The sequence below is a fragment of the Ursus americanus genome, chromosome 12 (assembly GCF_024610735.1).
Source record: "Ursus americanus isolate L20-20 chromosome 12, mUrsAme1.1.p, whole genome shotgun sequence".
NCBI classification, from domain to species: Eukaryota; Metazoa; Chordata; class Mammalia; order Carnivora; family Ursidae; genus Ursus; species Ursus americanus.
Window position 1 is genome coordinate 23,765,991 of NC_142138.1, and position 21,771 is coordinate 23,787,761.

Below are 21,771 nucleotides of genomic sequence, written 5' to 3' on the forward strand. Positions count from 1 at the left end.
ATCATCATCCCCATCCTGCTTTACTCTTTGCAGTTGACTTTTTTATTTCCTAAGAAACTAAAAGCATTTAGAAGAGAATTTCTATAAGCCATCAACATCAAATCAACCAATCAACCTATCTACATTTGAACTTAAATACTCTTTTTTCCGACAGTATCGAAAGTATACAATCTGTCTATGCTCTAGCTGAAGGCTAAGCCCTCTACTGTGTACTGCAGTCCATGTTTTTATATACTCAAGAATATTGCTTCTGAAGATATTCACACTTCATCAAATTTAACCTTCATACTAGGTTAAAATTTTTCAACCAGTGTGTACAGTCAGAACTTTCATCTCATCACTAAACAGCAGTTTAATAAGACTCTATAGTTGTTTGGTTCATGCCTGCCTAAAGAAACTGAGAAGACACAGGACTATGTTTTTGCTAAGATCTCTTGTAGTGCTATAATTTGATGTAATTCTAATGATAATTGTTAATATCTATAGAGTGCTGTTTCTAGACTAGACACTGTGCTAAACACTTACATGCATTATCCTATTTAATTCTCACAACAATCCTAAAAGAGAGATACTATTACAATCTTTATTGCATAGATAAGGAAAGTAGAACTTAGAACAGTTAAGTAATTTGTCTGAGGTTACATAGTAAATAACACAGTAAAATTCAAACCTGACTTCACAATTCATGTTATTAAATTGTTACAACAATTTTGTAATCTCAATTGCATGCACACTACTGCAGATGAAAGTTTACTATGTCTTTATAATATTTACATACTTAATATCAAAAAATACAAAAACAAAATCGTTACAAAACCCACAATAATTTGTATCTCAATAAGCAACAGAATTCACATTATTACACATCTTTTTAAAAAAAGATCTTATTTATTTATTTGAGAGATAGAGGACAGTGCAAGGCAGTGGAGGGGCAGAGGGAGATGCAGAGAGAGCATCTCAAGCAGGCCTCACACCCAGTGCAGAGCCTGAAGTGGGGCTAGATCTCACAGCCCTGAGATCGTGACCTGAGTCAAAATCAAGAGTTGGACCCTTCACTGATTGAGAAAACCCAGGGGCCCCTATTAGGCATCTTTAAAGAGGAAAAGTTTTAGCATACAGAAACCTTGGGAAAAGATCTAATTTGGTCTTATAATTTTATAGGTAAGGGTATAAGATATAGTTATCATTTTCTGTCCAGGTTTTTAATAAAAAATAGTAATTTCAAATGAAACATTGTCATTTTATAGTACATTACATTGAGAAATCAAGTTATTGAATAATAAGTGTCTATTACATCTCAGACATTATGTATTTATCTTTACACATAAAGAATAGATATTAAACAATTTTGGAGTAAAATATGGAAGAAAAACTGCTTCAAGTTTGTACTTAGTAAAGCATAAATATGAATGACCTTGTATTAAGATGAGAAACATTTATAATTTGCATTTTCTTCCAATGAAGTAATAACGCGTGTGCCACCAGCTTGGCATTTACTTAAATACTTATAAAAAGGGTTTAGGGACTGATTCTTAAAGTTGGTTGAATATTGGAATTGCCTTGAGAGTTTGAAAAATACTGATGCCTATTGATATAAGGTAAGGCTTGAACATGTATTATTTTAAAACTTTCCAGGTGATTCTTTTTTTTTTTTTTTTTAAGATTTTATTTATTTATTTGACAGAGATAGAGACAGCCAGCGAGAGAGGGAACACAAGCAGGGGGAGTGGGAGAGGAAGAAGCAGGCTCCTAGCGGAGGAGCCTGATGTGGGGCTCTATCCCACAACGCCGGGATCACGCCCTGAGCCGAAGGCAGACGCTTAACCGCTGTGCCACCCAGGCGCCCCTCTTTCCAGGTGATTCTAATATGCAACCGTTTGAACACTAGCTTAGAGAACTCTTACATAACTAAGGAAGTCAGTCTTCAGCTGAAGGATGCCCCATGACTTGATTTTCAGGGGATATACTGTTATTTTAAGTATCTGATAGGTGTATCTCCCTTTATTAGAAAATAAATAAAGGAAGAGATTTTCTATTTTATTCATCATTGTCTCTCCATATCTGGAATAATAAAAGGCACTTAGTAGTTGCTAAATAAATCTTTTGAATGAATGCATGATTGCCTTATACTTCTTTTATACTACTATCTTCTAGTATATACATGAACATAAGAATGCAAAAGATATTTATTGAAAAATTGAATGATTGAAGCAGTGACAATAAATGTTTAAAGCAAACTGAAGACTTACATGTACATATTTTAAAAACACATACATATATAAATAGATCAAAGTAGAAAAAATATACAAAACAGTGCAACATTTAGCAGAGAATTCACTGAGTTTTCCAATATTCTTCACATTCTTATACTTAAAAACAAAAGTACCCCTAAACAACTAGACTTTAGCTAATATTCATAAGCACATGTACAGATAAAGTTAATTTCTTTTAAAAACAGAATTACAGCTTAATTGTGATAAATGTATCAGTTTTCAAAGTTCAAGTAAGTAAAATTTTAGCACACACCATAATAGCTTTTGCAGGTGTCATGTTAAAAAAAAAAGATTGTTTCTGGTTGAAGTATCTGGTACCACTTTTGTTATTTCCTCTCAATTGAGACCTATTAATTTCTTAGCAGTCTTACACTGATAAAAAATTACTTTGGTCCCTCTTTACATATGTGTTTTATTTAGAAAAACCTTATTAATACATAGACTTTTTTAGAAGTTAGATTCTTAGATATGGCTTCATTTACCAAAGTTCCACAGGTGTTACATTGTAATTTCTAATTCAGTTAGTATCTTAGACTACGAAACTTTGGTTTTTTTAAAATTAGCATTGGTTGTTTGATTGTAGGTTTGTCACCAAAAAGTACTGCTTCGCTTTCCGTGGTTGGAAATCTTTTCTGATATATCAAGGGATATTCCTTCTGAAACTTAAAAACGTGGTGAGAAATTAGAGGGTATTTTGCATTTATTACCGTAGCTGAACCCACTGTTCAACATTTTATAAGAATTCAGTGCCTTTCTCAAACATGTATTTCAGGAGTGAGGATCCTTTCAATGTATCCTTGCCTTTCCTTTGCTTTCTCATATATGAAAGGTATAATGTAAGATTTTTTTTTTTTTAAAAGATTTTATTTATTTATGTGACAGAGACAGCCAGTGAGAGAGGGAACACAGCAGGGGGAGTGGGAGAGGAAGAAGCAGGCTCCCAGGGGAGAAGCCCGATGTGGGACTCGATCCCGGAATGCCGGGATCACGCCCTGAGCCAAAGGCAGACGCTTAATGACTGCGCTACCCAGGCGCCCCTAATGTAAGATTTCTTAGATCCAAGTTAACATTAATATTCTAGGATTCTCTGCTGATGTATTCTTCTCCTAAATTCCAGATCTTCTTCCTTTCCATTTGTAACATCTATGAGGGTCATAATGATCTAGTATATTTCATATTTGAGTATCTCAGACCCGGAATTAAACTTGTCAGAATTATGTTGCTACTGGATTTTGATGGAGATAAAAATCCTAAATGGTAATTAATGAGTCAGTAAAAGTTATGTATTATAATCAAAGTATTATTATTGTTTTCCCAGGGTAATCTAAACTATAATCATAAGAAATAAAGAAAGAGTATCTGTTATTATTATTACTTTTATTATTTAAATTTCAGGATAAAGAGTAAAGCCAGGAATGTAGGCTATATACATAGCCTATAATATAGTATCTAAAATCCAAAATATTAAAATGAGAAATTAGATTCTAAATGTTATTAATAATCAGCAACAGCATATTGAAAAATATTACATGATTGAGAACTTGTTCATTCTCTTACCTGTTTTAGTTTTTTCCTTTTCTCCTTTAGAGGCAAATTCTTGTTTTTAATAATATTCTCTAAAAGTTCTGCAATTGCAGCTTGTGAGGTAGAGACTTTTTGTTCATCAAACTCCTGAGCACTAATCTGCTTACAGTATGAATACGTTGGCAAAGGAACAATCAGTCCATCTCCAGGATTTTTAATCTGTTGTGAACAAAATGATATAGTCCAAGTCTATTAATTTTGTTCATGTTCCTATTTGCTAAGGGTTCTTTTGATGGGATTTAGTATCTACTAATTTGCCATCAAACATTTAATACTTTAAGAAAACTGTGTTATGCAGTAGAGTAGCAATAAATCCCAGAATCTAAATCCCAGACCCACAATCTACTAGCTTTGTAGCCTTCAGCAAGTTATTTTACTTCTCTTGATCTGTTTCCTCATCTGTAAAATGGGGATTACATGAGATAATGTATATAAAGTGCTTAGCACAGAATAAGTATTAAAGTCATCCATCATCATTGTTGCCCTTAACCATGTGTTTTATTCTTTTAACTACAAAACAATAAAAATCAAAGTGATGTTTTAATTCATTTTAAAACATTAATGTTCTGACATACTAATAGTATCCATCTACTGTTTTTGAGGTGTGGGAGCATGAGCAGATACTGTATCATCTGCTGACAACAGAAGGAAACTGTAAGGATAATTATGATAAGCCAGGGCAATATTAGAATGGTGTATATATATGGGAAGAAATTTTATCAGTGAAATACATATGCTGGGCAGCCAAATATTGAATATAACAGACATCTTGTTTTTGGTTACTCAGTATTCCTTTCCTCCTTCTTGTAATAGTTGCTTCCCATTCCAGCTCCACTATCCTCACCACCCACCCTTTTAAAGATTTTATTTATTTATATATTTGAGAAAGAGAGAGAGTGCGAGAAGCAAAGGAAATGGGACAAGCAGACTGCACTGAGTGTGGAGCCTGATGGCGGACTCAATCTATCGACCCTGAGATCATAACCTGAGCCAAAATTAAGAGGTAGGTGCTTAACTGACTGAGCCACCCAGGTACTCCTGTCCACACTTTTTTAAAGAGCAGATTCTCCTCTAATCTGTGTAGAGCCAGATTATGGTCCTGTCTCCAATGCACTCACCCTCAACCATAGCATAGATTGGGCCAATCAGAGTCCATGTGAAGAACTTTTCAAATTGGTAGGTAAAGAGGTAGTTCTTTTTTTCCTTTGGATTAAAAATGCAAGTCTGTGACTTAGGAGCTTTAATCAGCTATATGCCCCCTAATCATGTGAAGGAGCCATTTGTTAAATATAGGACCAAAATGGAAATAAGGGATGAAGAGATAGAAACAGTTTTATTGCTATTTGAGTCCCCAGATTCTGTCTATATTCCTGACTTTTAGAGGTTATTTATATGAGCTAATAAAGTCTTTCTTTTTAATTAGGCTAGTTTGAGATGAATTTGCCACTTGGAACTGACTAATGCAGAGAATTTTAAGATTTACAATACATACATAGCCCTTTTTTAAGTAGTCAAGATGTTTATCCACTGCAGTCTGTAAGTAAGAGGGTACTTGAAGAATTTCCTGGTGATGATCCATTAAGAAAGAAACTAATCTTGCAGCAAGAAGCTCATCAAGATCCACTTCTTCAGCACAGCATAGCACACACCGAGAAAAAGTGTGTGTCATCTAGAAACATATTAAAAGATGTGAATTTAAAAACCTAAGGTTTTATATAAATAAGAGTATCAGTAATTTCTGGGTATCATGCTGAAGTACTGAGATAAAGTGATAAGCAGACTTCAGCTTAAAAATGAGGACAATTAATTACATTCGAAAGGTGAGAATATATTATTCTTTTTAAAGTACTTATTATTTCCTTAATATAATTCCAAAGGATTATAAAGGGCTTAGCTTTTTCTTTAATTCTGTCACAATTTTATTGGTAAACACAATGGGTTCCATTAGTATATAGATAAGCCACTTAAAGAACATCAAAGAACAACGACTTATTAAATTAACTCCATAAAACACAAACTAGGAGAACTCATAACATGTAAATATTAGTGGTTATGAGGCTGGTACCATTTAGCTTTTGAAATCCTGGAAAACAGCTTTTAATCTTTATTCTGTCAGTCTTTAAAGACAAATAATACATACATTTTTCAATTCCATCATAAGGAGTCTTCAAATCCTGGAATAAATTTTGTGCTTCAAAACTCATTTACTCTCATTCATATCCATATTACCCACTAAATATAAGACACACAAACACACACTTCATTCTAAAATAATTAGTTATCAGAATTCTATTTTAAATATTTAGCACATAATAGACAAGGAACATATTTATTGAACTGAAATATTTTTGGTTTTATTCCTACATGTCAGACATGTTTTCCTCTTGCCTTCCAAGACTCAGTCCTCGGCTTTTTATTCTTCTTAGCTTTGTAGAGCTCATTTACTCTCAAAGCTCCAACTACTACCTCTCCAAATAATCCGCCTTCTGCCCTAATCTTTCTTCACCAGGCTCATGTTTCTAATAGTCTGTTGGATAAATTCCACTTGGATGTCCTATAAACTCAAACTCAAAAACTATAAAACTGAATTTATTTCCTTTCTACTCATGTTTCTCAAAATATATTCCTCTACAAACTTCCCTATGCTTTTTAATAGTGTCACAATTACTCAAGAATAATTCTTCCTCTTCAGATTGGGTCTATCATTGCTAAAGAACTGTCCTTAATGAGTGGAAGAACAGAGCTCAGCTCCAGATTCCTTATTATAAGAAAATCATCTGAAGCTGCACTGAGGAAGTGGCAGCTCTTGAAAAGACAGCGCAAGAGAGAGAGATTAGATACTATTTTAAGAGTTTATTTCCAATCAATATCTGCATAAAATGCTTCCACCCTCTTCTTTTCATGGAGTCTGACACTGCTTCACAGTAGTTTGTCCCAATTTCTTGCCCACAATGATATGTATCCTAATTCATGTATTTCATCAAATACAACTTTCCCACTCTACCACAATATTTCTATTAATTCTGTCCTTTACAAAGTTACAGTGTCCTTACGGTTTTAACTGTGCCTATAGCTCCTCTTTCTTCCCCACCGAACAGAATTGGCACAAGGCAATGGAGTATGGTCTGATAATCCAGGTCAATCACTATGATGTGGTAGGAGTGAAAAGGCAAAGTGCTCAGACAACATAAAGGTCAGGATATGGAAGTTTAGCATACTGGGCACAAAGGATTAATGCACCAATATTCTGCTACTAGGAAAGATACTTTTAAGAGCCTTTCTATCCCAAGAATCTAGGATTTAGAGACCACAATATCACTCAAGTAGTACTTTTGGATGATTTGCCTTTTTTTTTTTTTTTTTAAGTTTATGAACCAGGGCTTTTTCTTTCCTTAAGAAATCAACTTACCAGTGATCTTGTACCCATTGCATCATGAAGTTGGGGCATATCAACATTTTGACTCATTCGGGAAATCATGCGCATTAAAAGTTGAAGCTTTCTACGATTTGGTGGGGGAAGTAACAAACAACATAACTGTAGTGCATCGATGGCAACCCTCTCTAAATGAGGTTGCAGCAAACCTAGAAGGCAAAATTACACCCCATCCCCGAAAAAATCATCAATGACACTAGTTGCTTTCACACTATGAGCATACACAATTACATAAAGAATAGTTATATAAATACTAAAATAATATTTTAGTACTAATCTCTTTTAACTGTCCATAGAAATTTCCACATTCCTCAAAAGCATGGTAGATTCTCATTACTTTCTTCATAACCTATTTTAGTATTAATATCCTTAACCTACTACAAATAAAGTGACTCAGAATAAGTTAAAATGAGGTAAAAGAAAAGAAGTGTTTTAGGTAAGTAGAATAAATCTTGGTTATGCCATGACAAAGTCTTTTACAATAAAAACCTTTCCTTTTGGAGGAAAAATATAAAGCAGTTTCAGAGAAGAAAAGACAGGTAAACAAAACAGTTAGTAAACGCTAAAAGTTAATATTACATGCATTGAAAGCATCAACCTTACTTTGTGTGCCAGTCAACACAGAAGAAGCTGGAGGTAAAGAATTTTCTGAAAGTTCTATTGTACTTTTGCAGAATCTTTTATTGATTGTGGTACTAGACTCTCCGAGTTCACTTTCCATAGCTGTTTGCACACTTGTGCTGCCTTGTCCAAGATTTGGTTTCATGATAATTTCAGCCACTGGCATATTGATATAACTATTCCTTCTTGTACTACTTCTTAAAAGTAAACTTTGAGATCTACAAAGCTGTTTTGACTTGCATTTCCCATTACATAACTCCTCTTGGTCTTGAACAGTCAAAGTAGAGGTTCTCTTAAAACCAGCACAGAGTGACTTTTGATTACTTTCCTCTGAATGAAGATTCATTAGGGATTCCTGTTTGGTCTTAGACTCTAAAAACTGATTATTTTGTCCTTCTTTATTCAGAACAGATTGATGGAAGACATTGAAGACCTCTTTACTTGAACTCCCTGGTAAGTCTATAATTCCTTCTAAAGAATAGCACCTTGGTTTGATGTTAGAGGATAGAACATGCATACTACCTAAGCCTATTAAATTATGACAGCTTCCTCCCATTATGTCATTAGTACTGGCTCTTCTATTTTTAAAATTAACTAGCTGCATTTTCTTAGCACATTTTTCTTGAAATCCTTGATCACTTATCTGCAGTCTCTTAGTAGTATCTGATTCTTCTTTGTTTTTGTCTTTATGAAGCAGACTGAGAAGAAGACACTCAGTTGATTTGAAGGAATTCAAATTGTTTAAGCGAAGGATTTTTGAAGACTGTGGATCATCTTGGATTTTATGTATCCCACTGGGTCTATCTGAAACTGTGACGTAGCCACAAACAACTACCAGGAAATGAAACAAAAATTAAGATGCAACTGTGTGACAGTGGGCAAAAATAAAACAAAAACAATAGCAAAGTTAAAAAAATAAAGCATCACTATAGTATATATTGTTAGTATAGTACAAATAGCAGTTGCTTAATTCAGAAGCCACTTAAATAGGACACATGCAACATTCAGTTACAAAGTGCAAGACGAGAGGTTTTCCAACTTGTGATATAAATAACTTTAAAATTTATTTCAACAGTCTAAATTATAATTGAGTCAAATACATTAAAAAAATAACTGGTTTCAGTCTATGAGTATTAGAAAGCTCTAAAATATAAGACAACTATAGTATAATAAGACTTATATATTTGGTCTTTGTCTCTAATACCTGGTATAGTGCTTCTAAGAGGCTTGGAATTTCCAGAGTGACAGGTGTCTTTTGTTATTCATAATACACCTGTTTGAGTACATCTGAGTTTATGCTAATGAGGTGACTTAGGGTTGGACTTGCTTAAGAAGGTTGGAATTTTCAGCCTACTTCAGACCTCCCTAGAGGAGAGGGGGATTGGGTTGAAAATTGAGTGCAATCACCAATGACCAATGATTTAATCAATCATACCTATGTAATTAAACCTCAATTAAAACTCTGAAGTAACAAGGCTAAGGGAGCTTATGGGTCAGTGAACATATGGACAGGTTGGGAGGATGGCATTCCTGGAGAGGGCATGAAAGCTAGGCACAACCCTTACTTTCATATCTTATCCTGTATACTTATACTTCCATATGGCTGTTCCTGACTCGCATCCTTTATAAAAACTGGTACTCATTAAATAAAGTAGATTCCAGGGTGCCGTGAGTTATAATCAATTATTAAGCCCAAGAAAGGTTGTGGGAACCCCCAAACTGGTAGTTAGTTGGGGAGAAGTATGAGTAAGTCTGAGGACCTCATTTACACCTGGTAGCTGAATGGAGGACAGTCTCGTGAAGCTGAGCTCTTAATGTGTGGAATTTGCATTAACTCTGGATGGTTAGTATCAGGACTGAAGGATTTTGTCCCTAACTTGTGGGGTCTAATCTAACTTTGAGTAGTCAGTGTTAGAAATGATTGATGTGGAGAACTGGTGTTGGAATGACATATTTGAATTACTGGAAAACAACATAACAGGAACCAGAGTATTCCCAAATTTTAAAATAATTCATAGCTTGCCACCTTCATATTTACCTACACCTTTAGATCTTTTAAATGTTGGGAGACTTGAAAATGTTAATAAAATAAATAATAAGAAAAAATCCATACATACCCAAAATGCTTACAAATAATTCATAATATTCAAAGGTAAGCAGAGGTTCAGGGAGATCTAGAAAATAATCTGCTATTGTTCTAAATACATCTCGTTCAAATCCAACATAAGTTGGGTTATTCATATCATTACTCCTTGGCCCTAAGAAACAGGAGGCAAAAAAAAATTGACAAAATGTATTTTATTTTAAATAAAAATTTTAAATATACCTGTAAAAAGTATAAAACCTGTATTTCATGAAGGAGTTAAGCTTAACAAATTCTGTCACAATCCAAAAATTTAAAGAGTTGTGTACATCTCATTCTTTCTCGTTATGTTTTCATTAGAAATCACTGCAAGCAACTACTAGTATTTTGTTTTAATATTTACATACCTGAAAATTGTAAAAATTTGAAATACATTTTAAGTATTAGAGTTATTTAATGAGATTTTATTGCAATTCATTTTATAAAACAGAATATTTAGATAATGCAAATAATCCTTCCAAATTATCTTTTGTAAATTTACATTTTCATGAACAAATTTTGCCTAACATAAAGCATGCCCTTATTGAATTTAAATAATGTCTTTACATTGCCATTTCATTAGTTTAACGTTCTTGAAAGATTCATTCCTGTTCATTAGTGTTTTACTCAGAAATAAGATCTGACTTCATGTTACAGATGAAAAAAGTGAAACTCAGAGTAACTTGCTTAAGATGAAAGATCCATTGGTGGCAAAGCTAGAATTAGAACTTAGAGCAGTGTTAAGTGAGAGCTAGATCCAGGACCTTGAGGTCTAACAACATTTAAAGTATGTTCCATGGACTACATAATAAGAATCATCCAATGTGCCTATTAAAAATATAAGTTCCTCTGTACAGACCAGAATTTATGGAGGCTGAGCTAAGAATTACTGACTTAGAAATATTTGCTTCTGGCTCACTAATTTAGTAGTTTCCAAACGCTGATCTGGGAATCTTCACTATAAGAATCTTCTGAGGTGTGTCGAATCAACTGAATGAAACCACCTAATGAATCAACTGAATCAGAATCTTTGGCTAGTTTCCCTAGTTACTGTAATATGCACTAAGGTTTGAGAGTCGCTATTCTTTTTTTTTTTTGATTTTCTTATTTGACAGAGAGAGAGAGAACATAAGCAGGGGGAGCAGCAGGCAGAGGGAGAAGCAGGCTCCCCGTTGAGCAGGGAGCCCAATGTGGGGGACCTGAGCCCAAGGCGGAAGGCAGATGCTTATTAAACTGACTGAGCCACCCACGTGCCCCACTATTCTTTCAGGTTAAAATCTTTCTCTTCCCAAACCCAAATAATCTCTCTTACTTCTCTGTCTCCAAACTTTTGTATGTCATATAAATGTGAGCACATGCACTGAAAAAGGATTAGAGAAAACAAATCACACACATTTAATAGCTTAAAGGCTAATATGGATTTACAGCGAGCAAAACAAACATATTCTTAAGGAGGATAAGAAATATTCTCAATATGTAGAGTAAAAAATTTTGATAATCATTATAAATTTTTCTAAGAAAATACTTTTACTAGAATGAAAATACAGAATTTATAGTTAGAGGATCTAGCTTTGAATGCATAGCTCTTTATATTATCAGTAGACTTTCAAAAACCTCATTTTCTCTTCTAGAAAAAAACTGGAGATAATATATTAATCACTGATTCCTGTATGTCACAGGATTACTATAGGGGATTAAATAATAACTACAAGTCTAAATACTACCTTTGGCTAGATATATTGTTAAACTCGAATCTAGTAAATTATAGCTCTGGTACCATTTAGGTATAACATAGACTGGTAATAAAAGAAAGAAAAAAAAAAATCCCTCAACATGGGATGTCAGAGAAATCCTGAAAGTGTTAATTAAGTATCTGAGTTGCTAACCATAAGCCAAGGTATGAGACAGAAGAGCAGTTAGGTGGGGGGAGGTAGAAAGAGAAACTCAAAAATCAAGCTAATGATTAAGATCTTTACCTCAATTTGATAATTAAAATCTTTCTATCACTTACATTATTTACTTTATTGCTATTTATTCTGTTATTTTGTCATATTGACACCCAGTGGACAACAAGGGAATATATACCTATCTTGAACATTATTAATAAAATATTTTATAAGAACTAGAAAAATCCTTTTGTAACAAAACTATCAAAATATAATTTAACTTTTGATGACTTAGAAGCACATATTTCTGCATATAAAGAAATTAGGGTTTTGTACTTGAAGTAAGGTCTCAAATTATAAAAATCAATTATCACTGATCATTATGAAAAAAGCTTGATGAACAAGATGCTAAAAAATGGTTTGCTGATTAGTGAAAGATCATTTTTCTTTCCATAAATATAAAAGTCCCATTAATATATCTGATGGAGTACAAGCATGTTATGAAGCACCTCAGTGTTGAAGCCTTGTATAATGGCAAGGGGACTAAAGTAGATTTTATGCGACTTTATTTCTGATTGAATCTTTCCAGCTTGTAAGAGCTATGTTACCTACAGGTTGCTATTTGAATTCTAGAAGCCTCACTAAGACAACTGATGTAGGTTATACCTAAAAATTCTGTAAGATCCACTAGTCTATGATTTTATGATTTATGAAAACTGAACCATAGATGATGGGATTGAATTATAAAATCACCATCTACATAGAAAAAGTTAAGGACTCTATTCCACATGCAAGGAAATGTAATCAGTTCTACTAGATTGTCATTTAAACATCAAGAGAAACTGGCATACTCTAAGTTTATCAGGACCTCTATGAATTATTTAAAAAATCTCCTTAGTTCTTATTAAATGTTATGAATATAAAACATATATATACATACATATTTTGCTTGTTTAACTTACAATTTGCTAGGCACTTCATGGCAGATAATACCCAATGAGGAAGGTCATCTATACAAAAAAATATTTACAATGTTTAGTAAATCACACAATTTTTATGATAGTATATTAAAACTTTACACTTACTATATATATAATTATACCCACACACATATATGCATGTATGTATATACATATATAACCAGGATTAAAAATTATTATATGTTTAACAAGACATAAAGCCAAAATAATATTTTAAAATACAAGCTTAAAACTTACAGAGATCTTGAGTTTGATTCTTTCCCAGATACATAAAACAATTTTGGGATTAGTTATCCCAAAATTGAGGATAAACTATTTTGGTGAGGGGTTCATAAATAAATTAATGTTCATCCTTGTCCACTGCTACCATGTTTTCTTTATAGCTATGCTATTTGAATATTACTGATTTGAGTGAGATCTATGATTGAAATGAGCTATATTTGAATATTAGGGTGCTTTCACAGTGAGGCTTACTTAAAATCTTTCATTTGCCACTAACTGAAATATGCTGCATAAAATCTAGTAATTTTTTGACACCAACACAAAAAACATACATACACTTGACTTGAAAAGTTTATGGTTATAAAGAACAGAAAGTTTGAATAAGAGAAAATACTGTTAACTATGTGATTTTAGGTAATGAAGGATGGAACTGGACCAAAGCCATATGCATATGCAAGATGACTCTTAAGTTTTTGCTTTTTGTTCCTACAATTTAAACCTTAAAGTTCTTGCCGACAGAAAGAAACTCAAGTAATGCATGTCAGTTAATTCTATAGGCAGCAATTGATTATAAAAATTGAGTCAACACTTTGAGATTTATTGATACATTTCTTGAAATGTTAAGTTTTGTAATGCATCTGGCTTGAATTATATCCCTAATTTTTCCATCTTAAATCTAAAATCAATACATTGTATAAATATATATAATACAATGCCAGTAATCTTTAAAATATCAGCTTTGAGAGTTTGGGTTTATTTAATTGTATGTTACCTCAGTTTTGCTTATGTCTTGACCTGTGTAAATTTATATGTAACTACGCATGTAAGCTCCAGAAGTCATGGACCATTTCTTTCTTGTTCATCACTAAATCTTTAGCATAATGCCTGATACATTGTAGGCCCTCACTAAAATGTAGTTAATCAATAATTTTAATTATATTTGCATACCTTTTGGATGTCTAACCCTGCCACTTAAAAAATATGCATTAATACCACTTAAGGGCTAAAATAATAGTATGAATAGTCACTTAAAATGATTACTAAAGCACCTATGATAAAACAGTCTCCCCTTGATGCTCTCTCAAAGTATTCTACTTTCTATATTTTTAGTCTCTCTGTACCCCCACTATTGCTGCAACCTATGTTAGCAAGTTTAAAAGATTCCAACTTCTTTTATTGATACCAACCTGATTTGTCTTGTAGTATAACTATTCCATGTTTACTTGTATTGGTCATGTTGTACATTACATATTGAGGAACTACTTGCTTTGGATTTATGAGTTCTTCTAGAGATGGCACACCTAAAATGGTTTGCAGGCTAAACAGAAGAAAGAATACAAACTTTTTTTTCTCCATAAAATAAGTGGAATAGGACATAAATATGAAAGAGTATTAATGGCAAACAAAGCCATCAGAAAATTTTTCTGAAACCAAACTTATAAGGTTTATATTTAGTATCCACTTTCAAATGTATGTATCTTAGTAACCTTGAAAGGATTCCAAAATAAGACTCCAAACTCTAGGTATAACTTTGATTCAAAGAAAAAACAAATCACACTGGAAACATTCTATTTCTACTGTACTAGAACTACAGCAAGAGCATTTATTTTAGTATATGTGCTGCCGAAGCGAGCACAGCAAGAGCATTTATTAAGAAACACATACAGGTTAAATTCTAAGCTTTTTTTGCATTTGTATATCTTGATAAAAATGTCAAATTAACATTCTAAACACCTCTGGAACTTGGTTAGAGCTTAGTTTTAGCTTACTAGATCAGAATAATATATCTCCAAACTTCTTCAACATCTTTCTGGCTTATTTCTCTATTATCAATGGAGTTTTCTCGATCTTCATTGATTATTTCATGATTCATTTTCTCTATATTTTCCTGGAAAAAAAATTACTTTGGTTTAATATGTTGTGCTCAAATTAAGGAAATATTGAACTGGCACAATTCCTAATATTTTGTAATTTTATTGGTAAACAGTCCACAGTCAAGCTATAAGTTGAGTCTCACCTAAAGAAATAATGTTAACATATGGTAATAGAGCGTTTTGGTTTTGTAGCTGCCCCTACTGCCCTCAAATCAATTTAAAACAAAACAGGCTTAAATTATACAAATACTGTTTCAAGTATGTCTCACTACCATTTTTATTACTATTCCTATGGGTTCTATTGTTCTACCATAAAACAATTTACACACATATTTTTATGGTGCACTGGGTGTTATACGCAACTAATGAATCATCGAACTTTACATCAAAAACCAGGGATGTACAGTATGGTGACTAACATAATATAATAAAAAATATTATTATAAAAAAAAGAATACAATGTAGGTTAAGAGACTTCAATATTGGCTTCAAATATTAAAGATATATACACTTTTAATGATTTTATAATTAAGTACATGGTAAATATATTTAAACTAGTAATTAGTAAAAGAGATGTTTTACCTGAGAGAAATGTAATCCAAGTTTTTTAGGAGTTCTACGAGATAAATTTCGTAATTTAAAAATGCTATCTTTATCTTTGGAAAAGTTTTCTATGCTGTTTTTTCTCAATTCTGGATGCCTTCGTGGAAGACTTTTAAGCGGAGAATTTGCAGGAAATCTGGTTTAAGAAAAATATGCAATTAAGTAATTTAAGATCAGAAACAAATTTTTAATGCCTATTTATCTAAAATAAAAATCACAAAAGAACTGAATTTATTTGTATTACCAAGGAATGAAGATTCTACATAAACAGATTTTCCCATTAAACCTTTAAAAATATTTTAATAATTTCCTACTTTTCTTAGTACATATTTAACTTTATATCTGGATAATTCAGAGTTATTATTGGGATCAATTCTGTTGAAGAAGAAAACAGTTCCATTTTCTACATTTCTTTAACAAGCTATCTCATTTATATATATTTTCTGATCTTTTATGACTATGCTTGTTCTAATTTCTAGACCTTGGTCTCTGTTATTCCTTTTGATTATGATGCTTTCCTCCCCTCCAGTATAATAAAAAGTATTTCAAAGACACAAAAAAGTACAGAAAATAATATAGACAACAACCATGTATGTAATCATCAACCAATGCAATTGTTAACATTTTACTAAAGACTTCATTATTATTTTTTTGTTAAATCAAAGAAATTCTTTGCTTATTCTATTTCTTTCTCTCTTTCTGAGGGAAGCCATTAACTCGCAGTTAGTATTTTTATACTTTTGTTCATGTTTTTATACTTTTAATATTCATCAACTATATATATGATTTGGTGTTTTTTCATCCTACATTAAATATATGCATAAGTTTATAGTACCCTCAGAAGTTCTTTTATATTCCACAGTCCTAAAAAATTTTTTTATATTCCTTAAGAGTTTTATTTTCATATTTAGGTATTTAATCCATATATAATTTATACCAAGTTCCCATATACAGTTGACCCTTGAACATGGGTTTGAACACTTATACACAATTTTTTTATAAATGTAGTACAGTATTATAAAAGTGTTCTCTTCCTTATGATTTTCTTAATAGCATTTTTTTTTCTAGCTTACTTTATTGTAAGAATACATTGTTTAATACATGTAACATATAAAACGTGTATTAATTGATTATGTATGTTATTGATAAAGCTTCTGGTCAACAGTAGGCTATTAGTAAAGTTTTTGGGGAGTCAAAATTATATGTGGATTTTCGACCATGCAAGGAGTCAGTGCCCCTAACCCCTGCATTATTCAAGAATCAACTGTATGTATGGGTTTGCTTTTTCGGTACTTCGTTGTTTTAATTTAAGCCCAGATAACATATAGGGCAATTCTCCCCTCCTTGTTCACTTCAAAATTGCTTTGAACCTTTATATTACTAAATAAACTTTAGAATCTGTCACATTCTATAAAAAAATTATATGGGGTTTTGAATGAAAATGCACTGAATTTATATATCGATTTTGGGAAAAGTGACTTTTTTATGATATTAAATCTTTTGATTCATCAACAGGATATCCTTCTCCACTTATTACCTTAAATACTATTTTATAATTTTCTCCAGTAAGGTCTTTTTTTTTTTTTTTAAAGATTTTATTTATTTATTTATTTAACACAGATAGAGACAGCCAGCGAGAGAGGGAACACAAGCAGGGGGAGTGGGAGAGGAAGAAGCAGGCTCATAGCGGAGGAGCCTGATGTGGGGCTCGATCCCACAACGCCGGGATCACGCCCTGAGCCGAAGGCAGACGCTTAACCGCTGTGCCACCCAGGCGCCCCCCTCTCCAGTAAGGTCTTACACATTTTTGGTAAAGTTTCTTTCTAAGTACTTTATAATTTTGTTACCATTATAAAAATCTAGAGGCAGAGAGACTAGTCGAAGAATTACAAAGAATTCCAGATAAGAGAGAAAAATGATCTAACAAAAAGAACTATCAGGGTGGAGAGAGAAGTGGACAGAGAACTCCTGAAGCAGTATAACAGACATGGTTTGTTAATTAAGTCATATTTAAAGGGGAGAAGAAAGGAAAAGAACCAAAGCAACTATAGGGAAACAGTGCCATTCATCTAGGTATCGATACAAGAAGACAAAATTTACGTTAAGACATGACACTGATTTTTCTGTATGTTATATCTGAAATGCTTAATGGGCAAAAAATGGGTCTAAAGCTCAGGAGATATATTTGGGTTAGAAGTTTGAAAGTTAAAAGGAAAATAGGTGAAGACATGGCAAGAGATTGCCTAGAAAGAGAGGTGAAGTAAAGATAAGTCCAGGACCTTAAGAACCAGTAACAACTAAAGGATGAATAACAGGAAAGGAGCTCACAAAGGTGACTAAGCTGTAGTTAGGAGAGCAAGGATTTGTAGAGTGTTCTACAACATGAACTATTCATATGCTTGTTATTGCAATTTACTTGTACAACATAAATCATCTTTGATACAGAGGTGAGAATCAACTTCTAAGACATTTGAAAAGTACTAATTTTGTAGAGAAAAAAAGCATGGGTTTTAGAATCCAAAGACCTAGTTTAATGATATATGAAACAGAACCCTGTGTGCATGAAAGAAAAAACAATTGTGTTGGCCTGAGGGAGTCAGAAAGGCTCCACAGAGAAAGCTGCAATACAACTGACAGGAGAACAAATGTACTTACTAATCTGACAAATGTCTACATTGTTTCAAGGTAGAAGAACATATTTCAGACATATGTATCAAGATTAAATGAAGCACGGTCTCAGTTTCCTCATCTGTAAAAAGGAGCTAATGCGTATTCTGCTTAGCTAGTCCAGGGATTAAATAAGAAAACATGTAAATCATAAAGCAGGGCTTCTGATACATGGTAAATCCTTAATAAATATTCTTTTTAACCTATGGTATATTCTGTTATTTATTATATAAAGTTTGTTATTATTTATTTTATCACATGTATTCCTACATTATATAAGATTATGTTACTTGAGGGCAAGCTGTGAGAATTTGTCTTGTAATTCCTCAATCTATGAAACTAAAGTTTAATAATGATCTGTTCTTGAAATGTTACAGCTTTCAGAATATGAAGAAGTGATAATATCTCACTCTTTCGTCCCAGTACCTATTTTATTACATACACTATTTAACATTTTAAAATTTTAATTGTGCAGCAATTAACTTTAACCTCTAAGTGCTTTTAATTATACTAAGAACAGTAAGTTTTCTAAAGAAAACGTTTCTTCTGAAGAAGCTGCAATTTTAGAAGTATTACAGAAGTGGAGTTAAATTTTATTGTTAAGTAATTCAGTTTTGCAGTTATTTATTTGTTCAGTACCTGAATAGCTGGCTGTTGTCATCAAGATTTTCTGATCCCCATCTGCCTTTGATATCTTCAATTATATGATTCTTAAGAAATTTTCTCAGCAGTTGGAGAGTCTGTTGCCTTGTAACTTCAGGACCAAAATTGTTATTATTTCTTAATAGGTCATAAAGCCAATCCACTGCTTCTTCTGCTGTAAAACAATTGCCATATTTTTTAAAGTGTTGCCTGTGTTTTCGTAGAGGCATTCCTGCTCGAAAAGATGTGGTAATTTCATTCCACTGCAGAAAGAAAATATTTTTAAAAAATTAAACAACAAAAATTAAATATCTTACTGATCTGAAACAAATTAGACAAAGAAAATTATTTTATTCACATCTGATTACATCATGACCATTCATGAAGAAATCATCTTATTTACTATGGAAAATTTTATATCTTATACTGATTTCTCTTTATCCTACAATTGTAATAATATTTCTTGGTAATAGTTTTTCACTAAAAGCACTTCATGGTCTGGTTGGCTTATTTAGGAAACCTACAAAAATGAAGAACTGCAATGAACCTACATCTTAGTCTTCAATACAGAAAACATTTATTCCTTTTTTTTTAACCTCAACTAATATTAGTAAAATTCTGGTAGCATTTGTGTCAGACACGGCTTTACATTCATTAATTCACTTTCATTCTCACAATTCTATGAATAGGTACTATTATTATCCTATTTTCACATAAGGAATATGAAGCACAGAGCGATTTAATAATTGGACCAAGGTTACACAGCTAAGTGATGAATCCAGGCATTCAAACCCAGTTTGATTGACTCTAAAACCTGCATTCATAACTACTATGCTGGCCAAACAAAAATCATGGCAGGCAGTTTTACTGGTAAAATACCTTTATTTTTTTTTAATTAAAAAAAATTTTTTTTAAAGATTTTATTTATTTGACACACAGAGAGAGACAGCCAGCGAGAGAGGGAACACAAGCAGGGGGAGTGGGAGAGGAAGAAGCAGGCTTCCAGTGGAGGAGCCCCATGCGGGGCTCAATCCCAGCACTCCAGGATCACGCCCTGAGCCGAATGCAGACGCTTAACGACTGAGCCACCCAGGCGCCCCTGGTAAAATACCCTTAATGTTGAAATACCTTATATATTTCTTATGTGAAGATTCCAATAGTGAACATAGAACAGAAGGGTAAATTAACTAAGCTTTAAGTCCATTGCATATTGATGTACCTATGTTTTAAAAAGATACTCATATTTTCCAAAGTGTCCTCAAATAACCCAAACTTTCAGGTTTGTGGCAGGTGTAACACTGGAGCTCCAAGGTGGCAATGGTGGTGTAAAATAAACACACCACTCTTTAATTGAAAAATCCTTTATCAGAAGCCAAGAAATGTGATTTGTAACCCCAACTATGCCACTAGTAGCCCTGCTATCACTTATCTAACCAATGTGGCCCCAAGACCCACAACACAAAATTTAAGAGTTGAAAACACAATAACTATTCGTTTCCTCCCACCACACCCCTCCATTTCATACATGTATTTATTCAAGAAACATATTGAGCTGTAACTTATCCATAGGATCTATAGATCACAACACACTTTCACATACAGTATCCTCTTGGGATATCCTTTAAGGTGGGTATGCATTATTAGCCCGACTTTACCAATGTGGAAACTGAGGCTCACGTAAGTTAAGTCACTCTCCTAATGTCACGTACCCAATGGCACTGTACTCTCTTGGCTTGAAAATCTAAATGCACAAAGACATTGTATACGAGTACAGATCCAGTGACTACCAACAGTGGTTCCCGTTGGCTATCTTAACTATTCTGGGTTTAGTTTTGAAATGGGCAGCTGTTACTTAGTGCTATTTCAATCGGTAGATCCTGCATTAAATTCTACAGCCCCAACGAAGCTGTCACATTCGGGCTGTCCCCATTCTGACACTACAGAGTAACGGAACTCTTTCTAAATTCTTCTTGAACACTGATGGGGGTAGAAAATCAGACGTGGGGAGCGGCTAAAATCGGAATATTCTATGAATTTCTACTGCACGCCGACAACTGCAGGCACAGGTGTCGCCTAAAAAAGGCTACAGTATGATACGCCATCCCAGGGACGCGACCCTTTGGACTTACGGCTCACAGGCACAGCTCAGACCCTCAAAGAAGGGGAAGAGGCATGTCCCGCAAGGATTTCACGGTGCCTGTTAATTCCCCCCACTCTCCTTCTTAGCGACCCAAGGCAAGGGGCTCTGGGACCCATCTGTCTGCCCCAGACAAAACTACGAACGTTCTCACGTAAAGGTGGTGGCGGCCATCGCTGCGGCTGGCCAGTCTAGTCCTTTCGCGCTGCCTTACCAGTTTGGTGGCCCGATAAGGCCCGGGAGGCACAGTCCGACTCTCCATTCCGCCCGGCGGGCCCCGAGGTCTGTCAGCGGCCGGCGCAGTGCATGGCGGCGTTACGCTGCACCGGGGCTCGGTGGCCCCGACGGCGGCGTGGCTAGGCACAACCGTCGGCCGCGCCGCTGATTTGAATAGCGCCGAGAGCTGCGCTGATTGGCCGCGCCTCCAAGTCACGTGGCGCGCCGCCAGGACCCGCCGCAGTCGGTTTGCGCCGTGTTGCCTTTCAGGGCTACCGCGCGAGCGGCGGCCGGCCGGCACCGTCTAGTCAGCGCGGGGCCCGGGCCCGTGGGACAGGTTCTGGGCCTCACCCGGCTGCCCTGGAGCTGCTTCTCCCTCTTGCGGTCGCAGGCGAGGCGGAGTCGTGTTTCCACACTCAGAACCGGTGAGGCAGTTTAGCCACAGACTGGGTGGTTTGGAGTCCAGCCTTTGGCTTAAGGGAATTTGAAATTTGAAAAGAAAAAGAAAAAC

The 21,771-nt window shown here is 34.1% G+C and overlaps 1 protein-coding gene across 2 annotated transcripts; it reads right to left on the reverse strand.

Moving 5' to 3' along the window:
* Window positions 1-1,639: 1,639 nt before the first annotated feature.
* DEPDC1 (DEP domain containing 1) lies at window positions 1,640-21,433 on the reverse strand. 2 transcript variants are annotated; one of them, XM_045802043.2, is made up of 12 exons: window positions 21,259-21,433; window positions 18,905-19,170; window positions 15,578-15,734; window positions 14,891-15,009; window positions 14,309-14,439; window positions 12,882-12,929; window positions 10,029-10,169; window positions 7,894-8,742; window positions 7,267-7,439; window positions 5,350-5,526; window positions 3,831-4,016; window positions 1,640-2,935 (listed from the first exon to the last, which is right to left on the reverse strand). In XM_045802043.2, the coding sequence occupies exons 1-12, from the start codon at window positions 21,304-21,306 to the stop codon at window positions 2,795-2,797; spliced, it is 2,436 nt and encodes an 811-aa protein (XP_045657999.1). In that variant the 5' UTR covers window positions 21,307-21,433; the 3' UTR covers window positions 1,640-2,794. The 2 variants fall into 2 exon arrangements, with proteins under 2 accessions (XP_045657999.1, XP_045658001.1); XM_045802045.2 differs by lacking the exon at window positions 7,894-8,742 and having other exon boundaries at window positions 21,259-21,432.
* Between the last annotated feature and the right edge of the window lie 338 nt (window positions 21,434-21,771).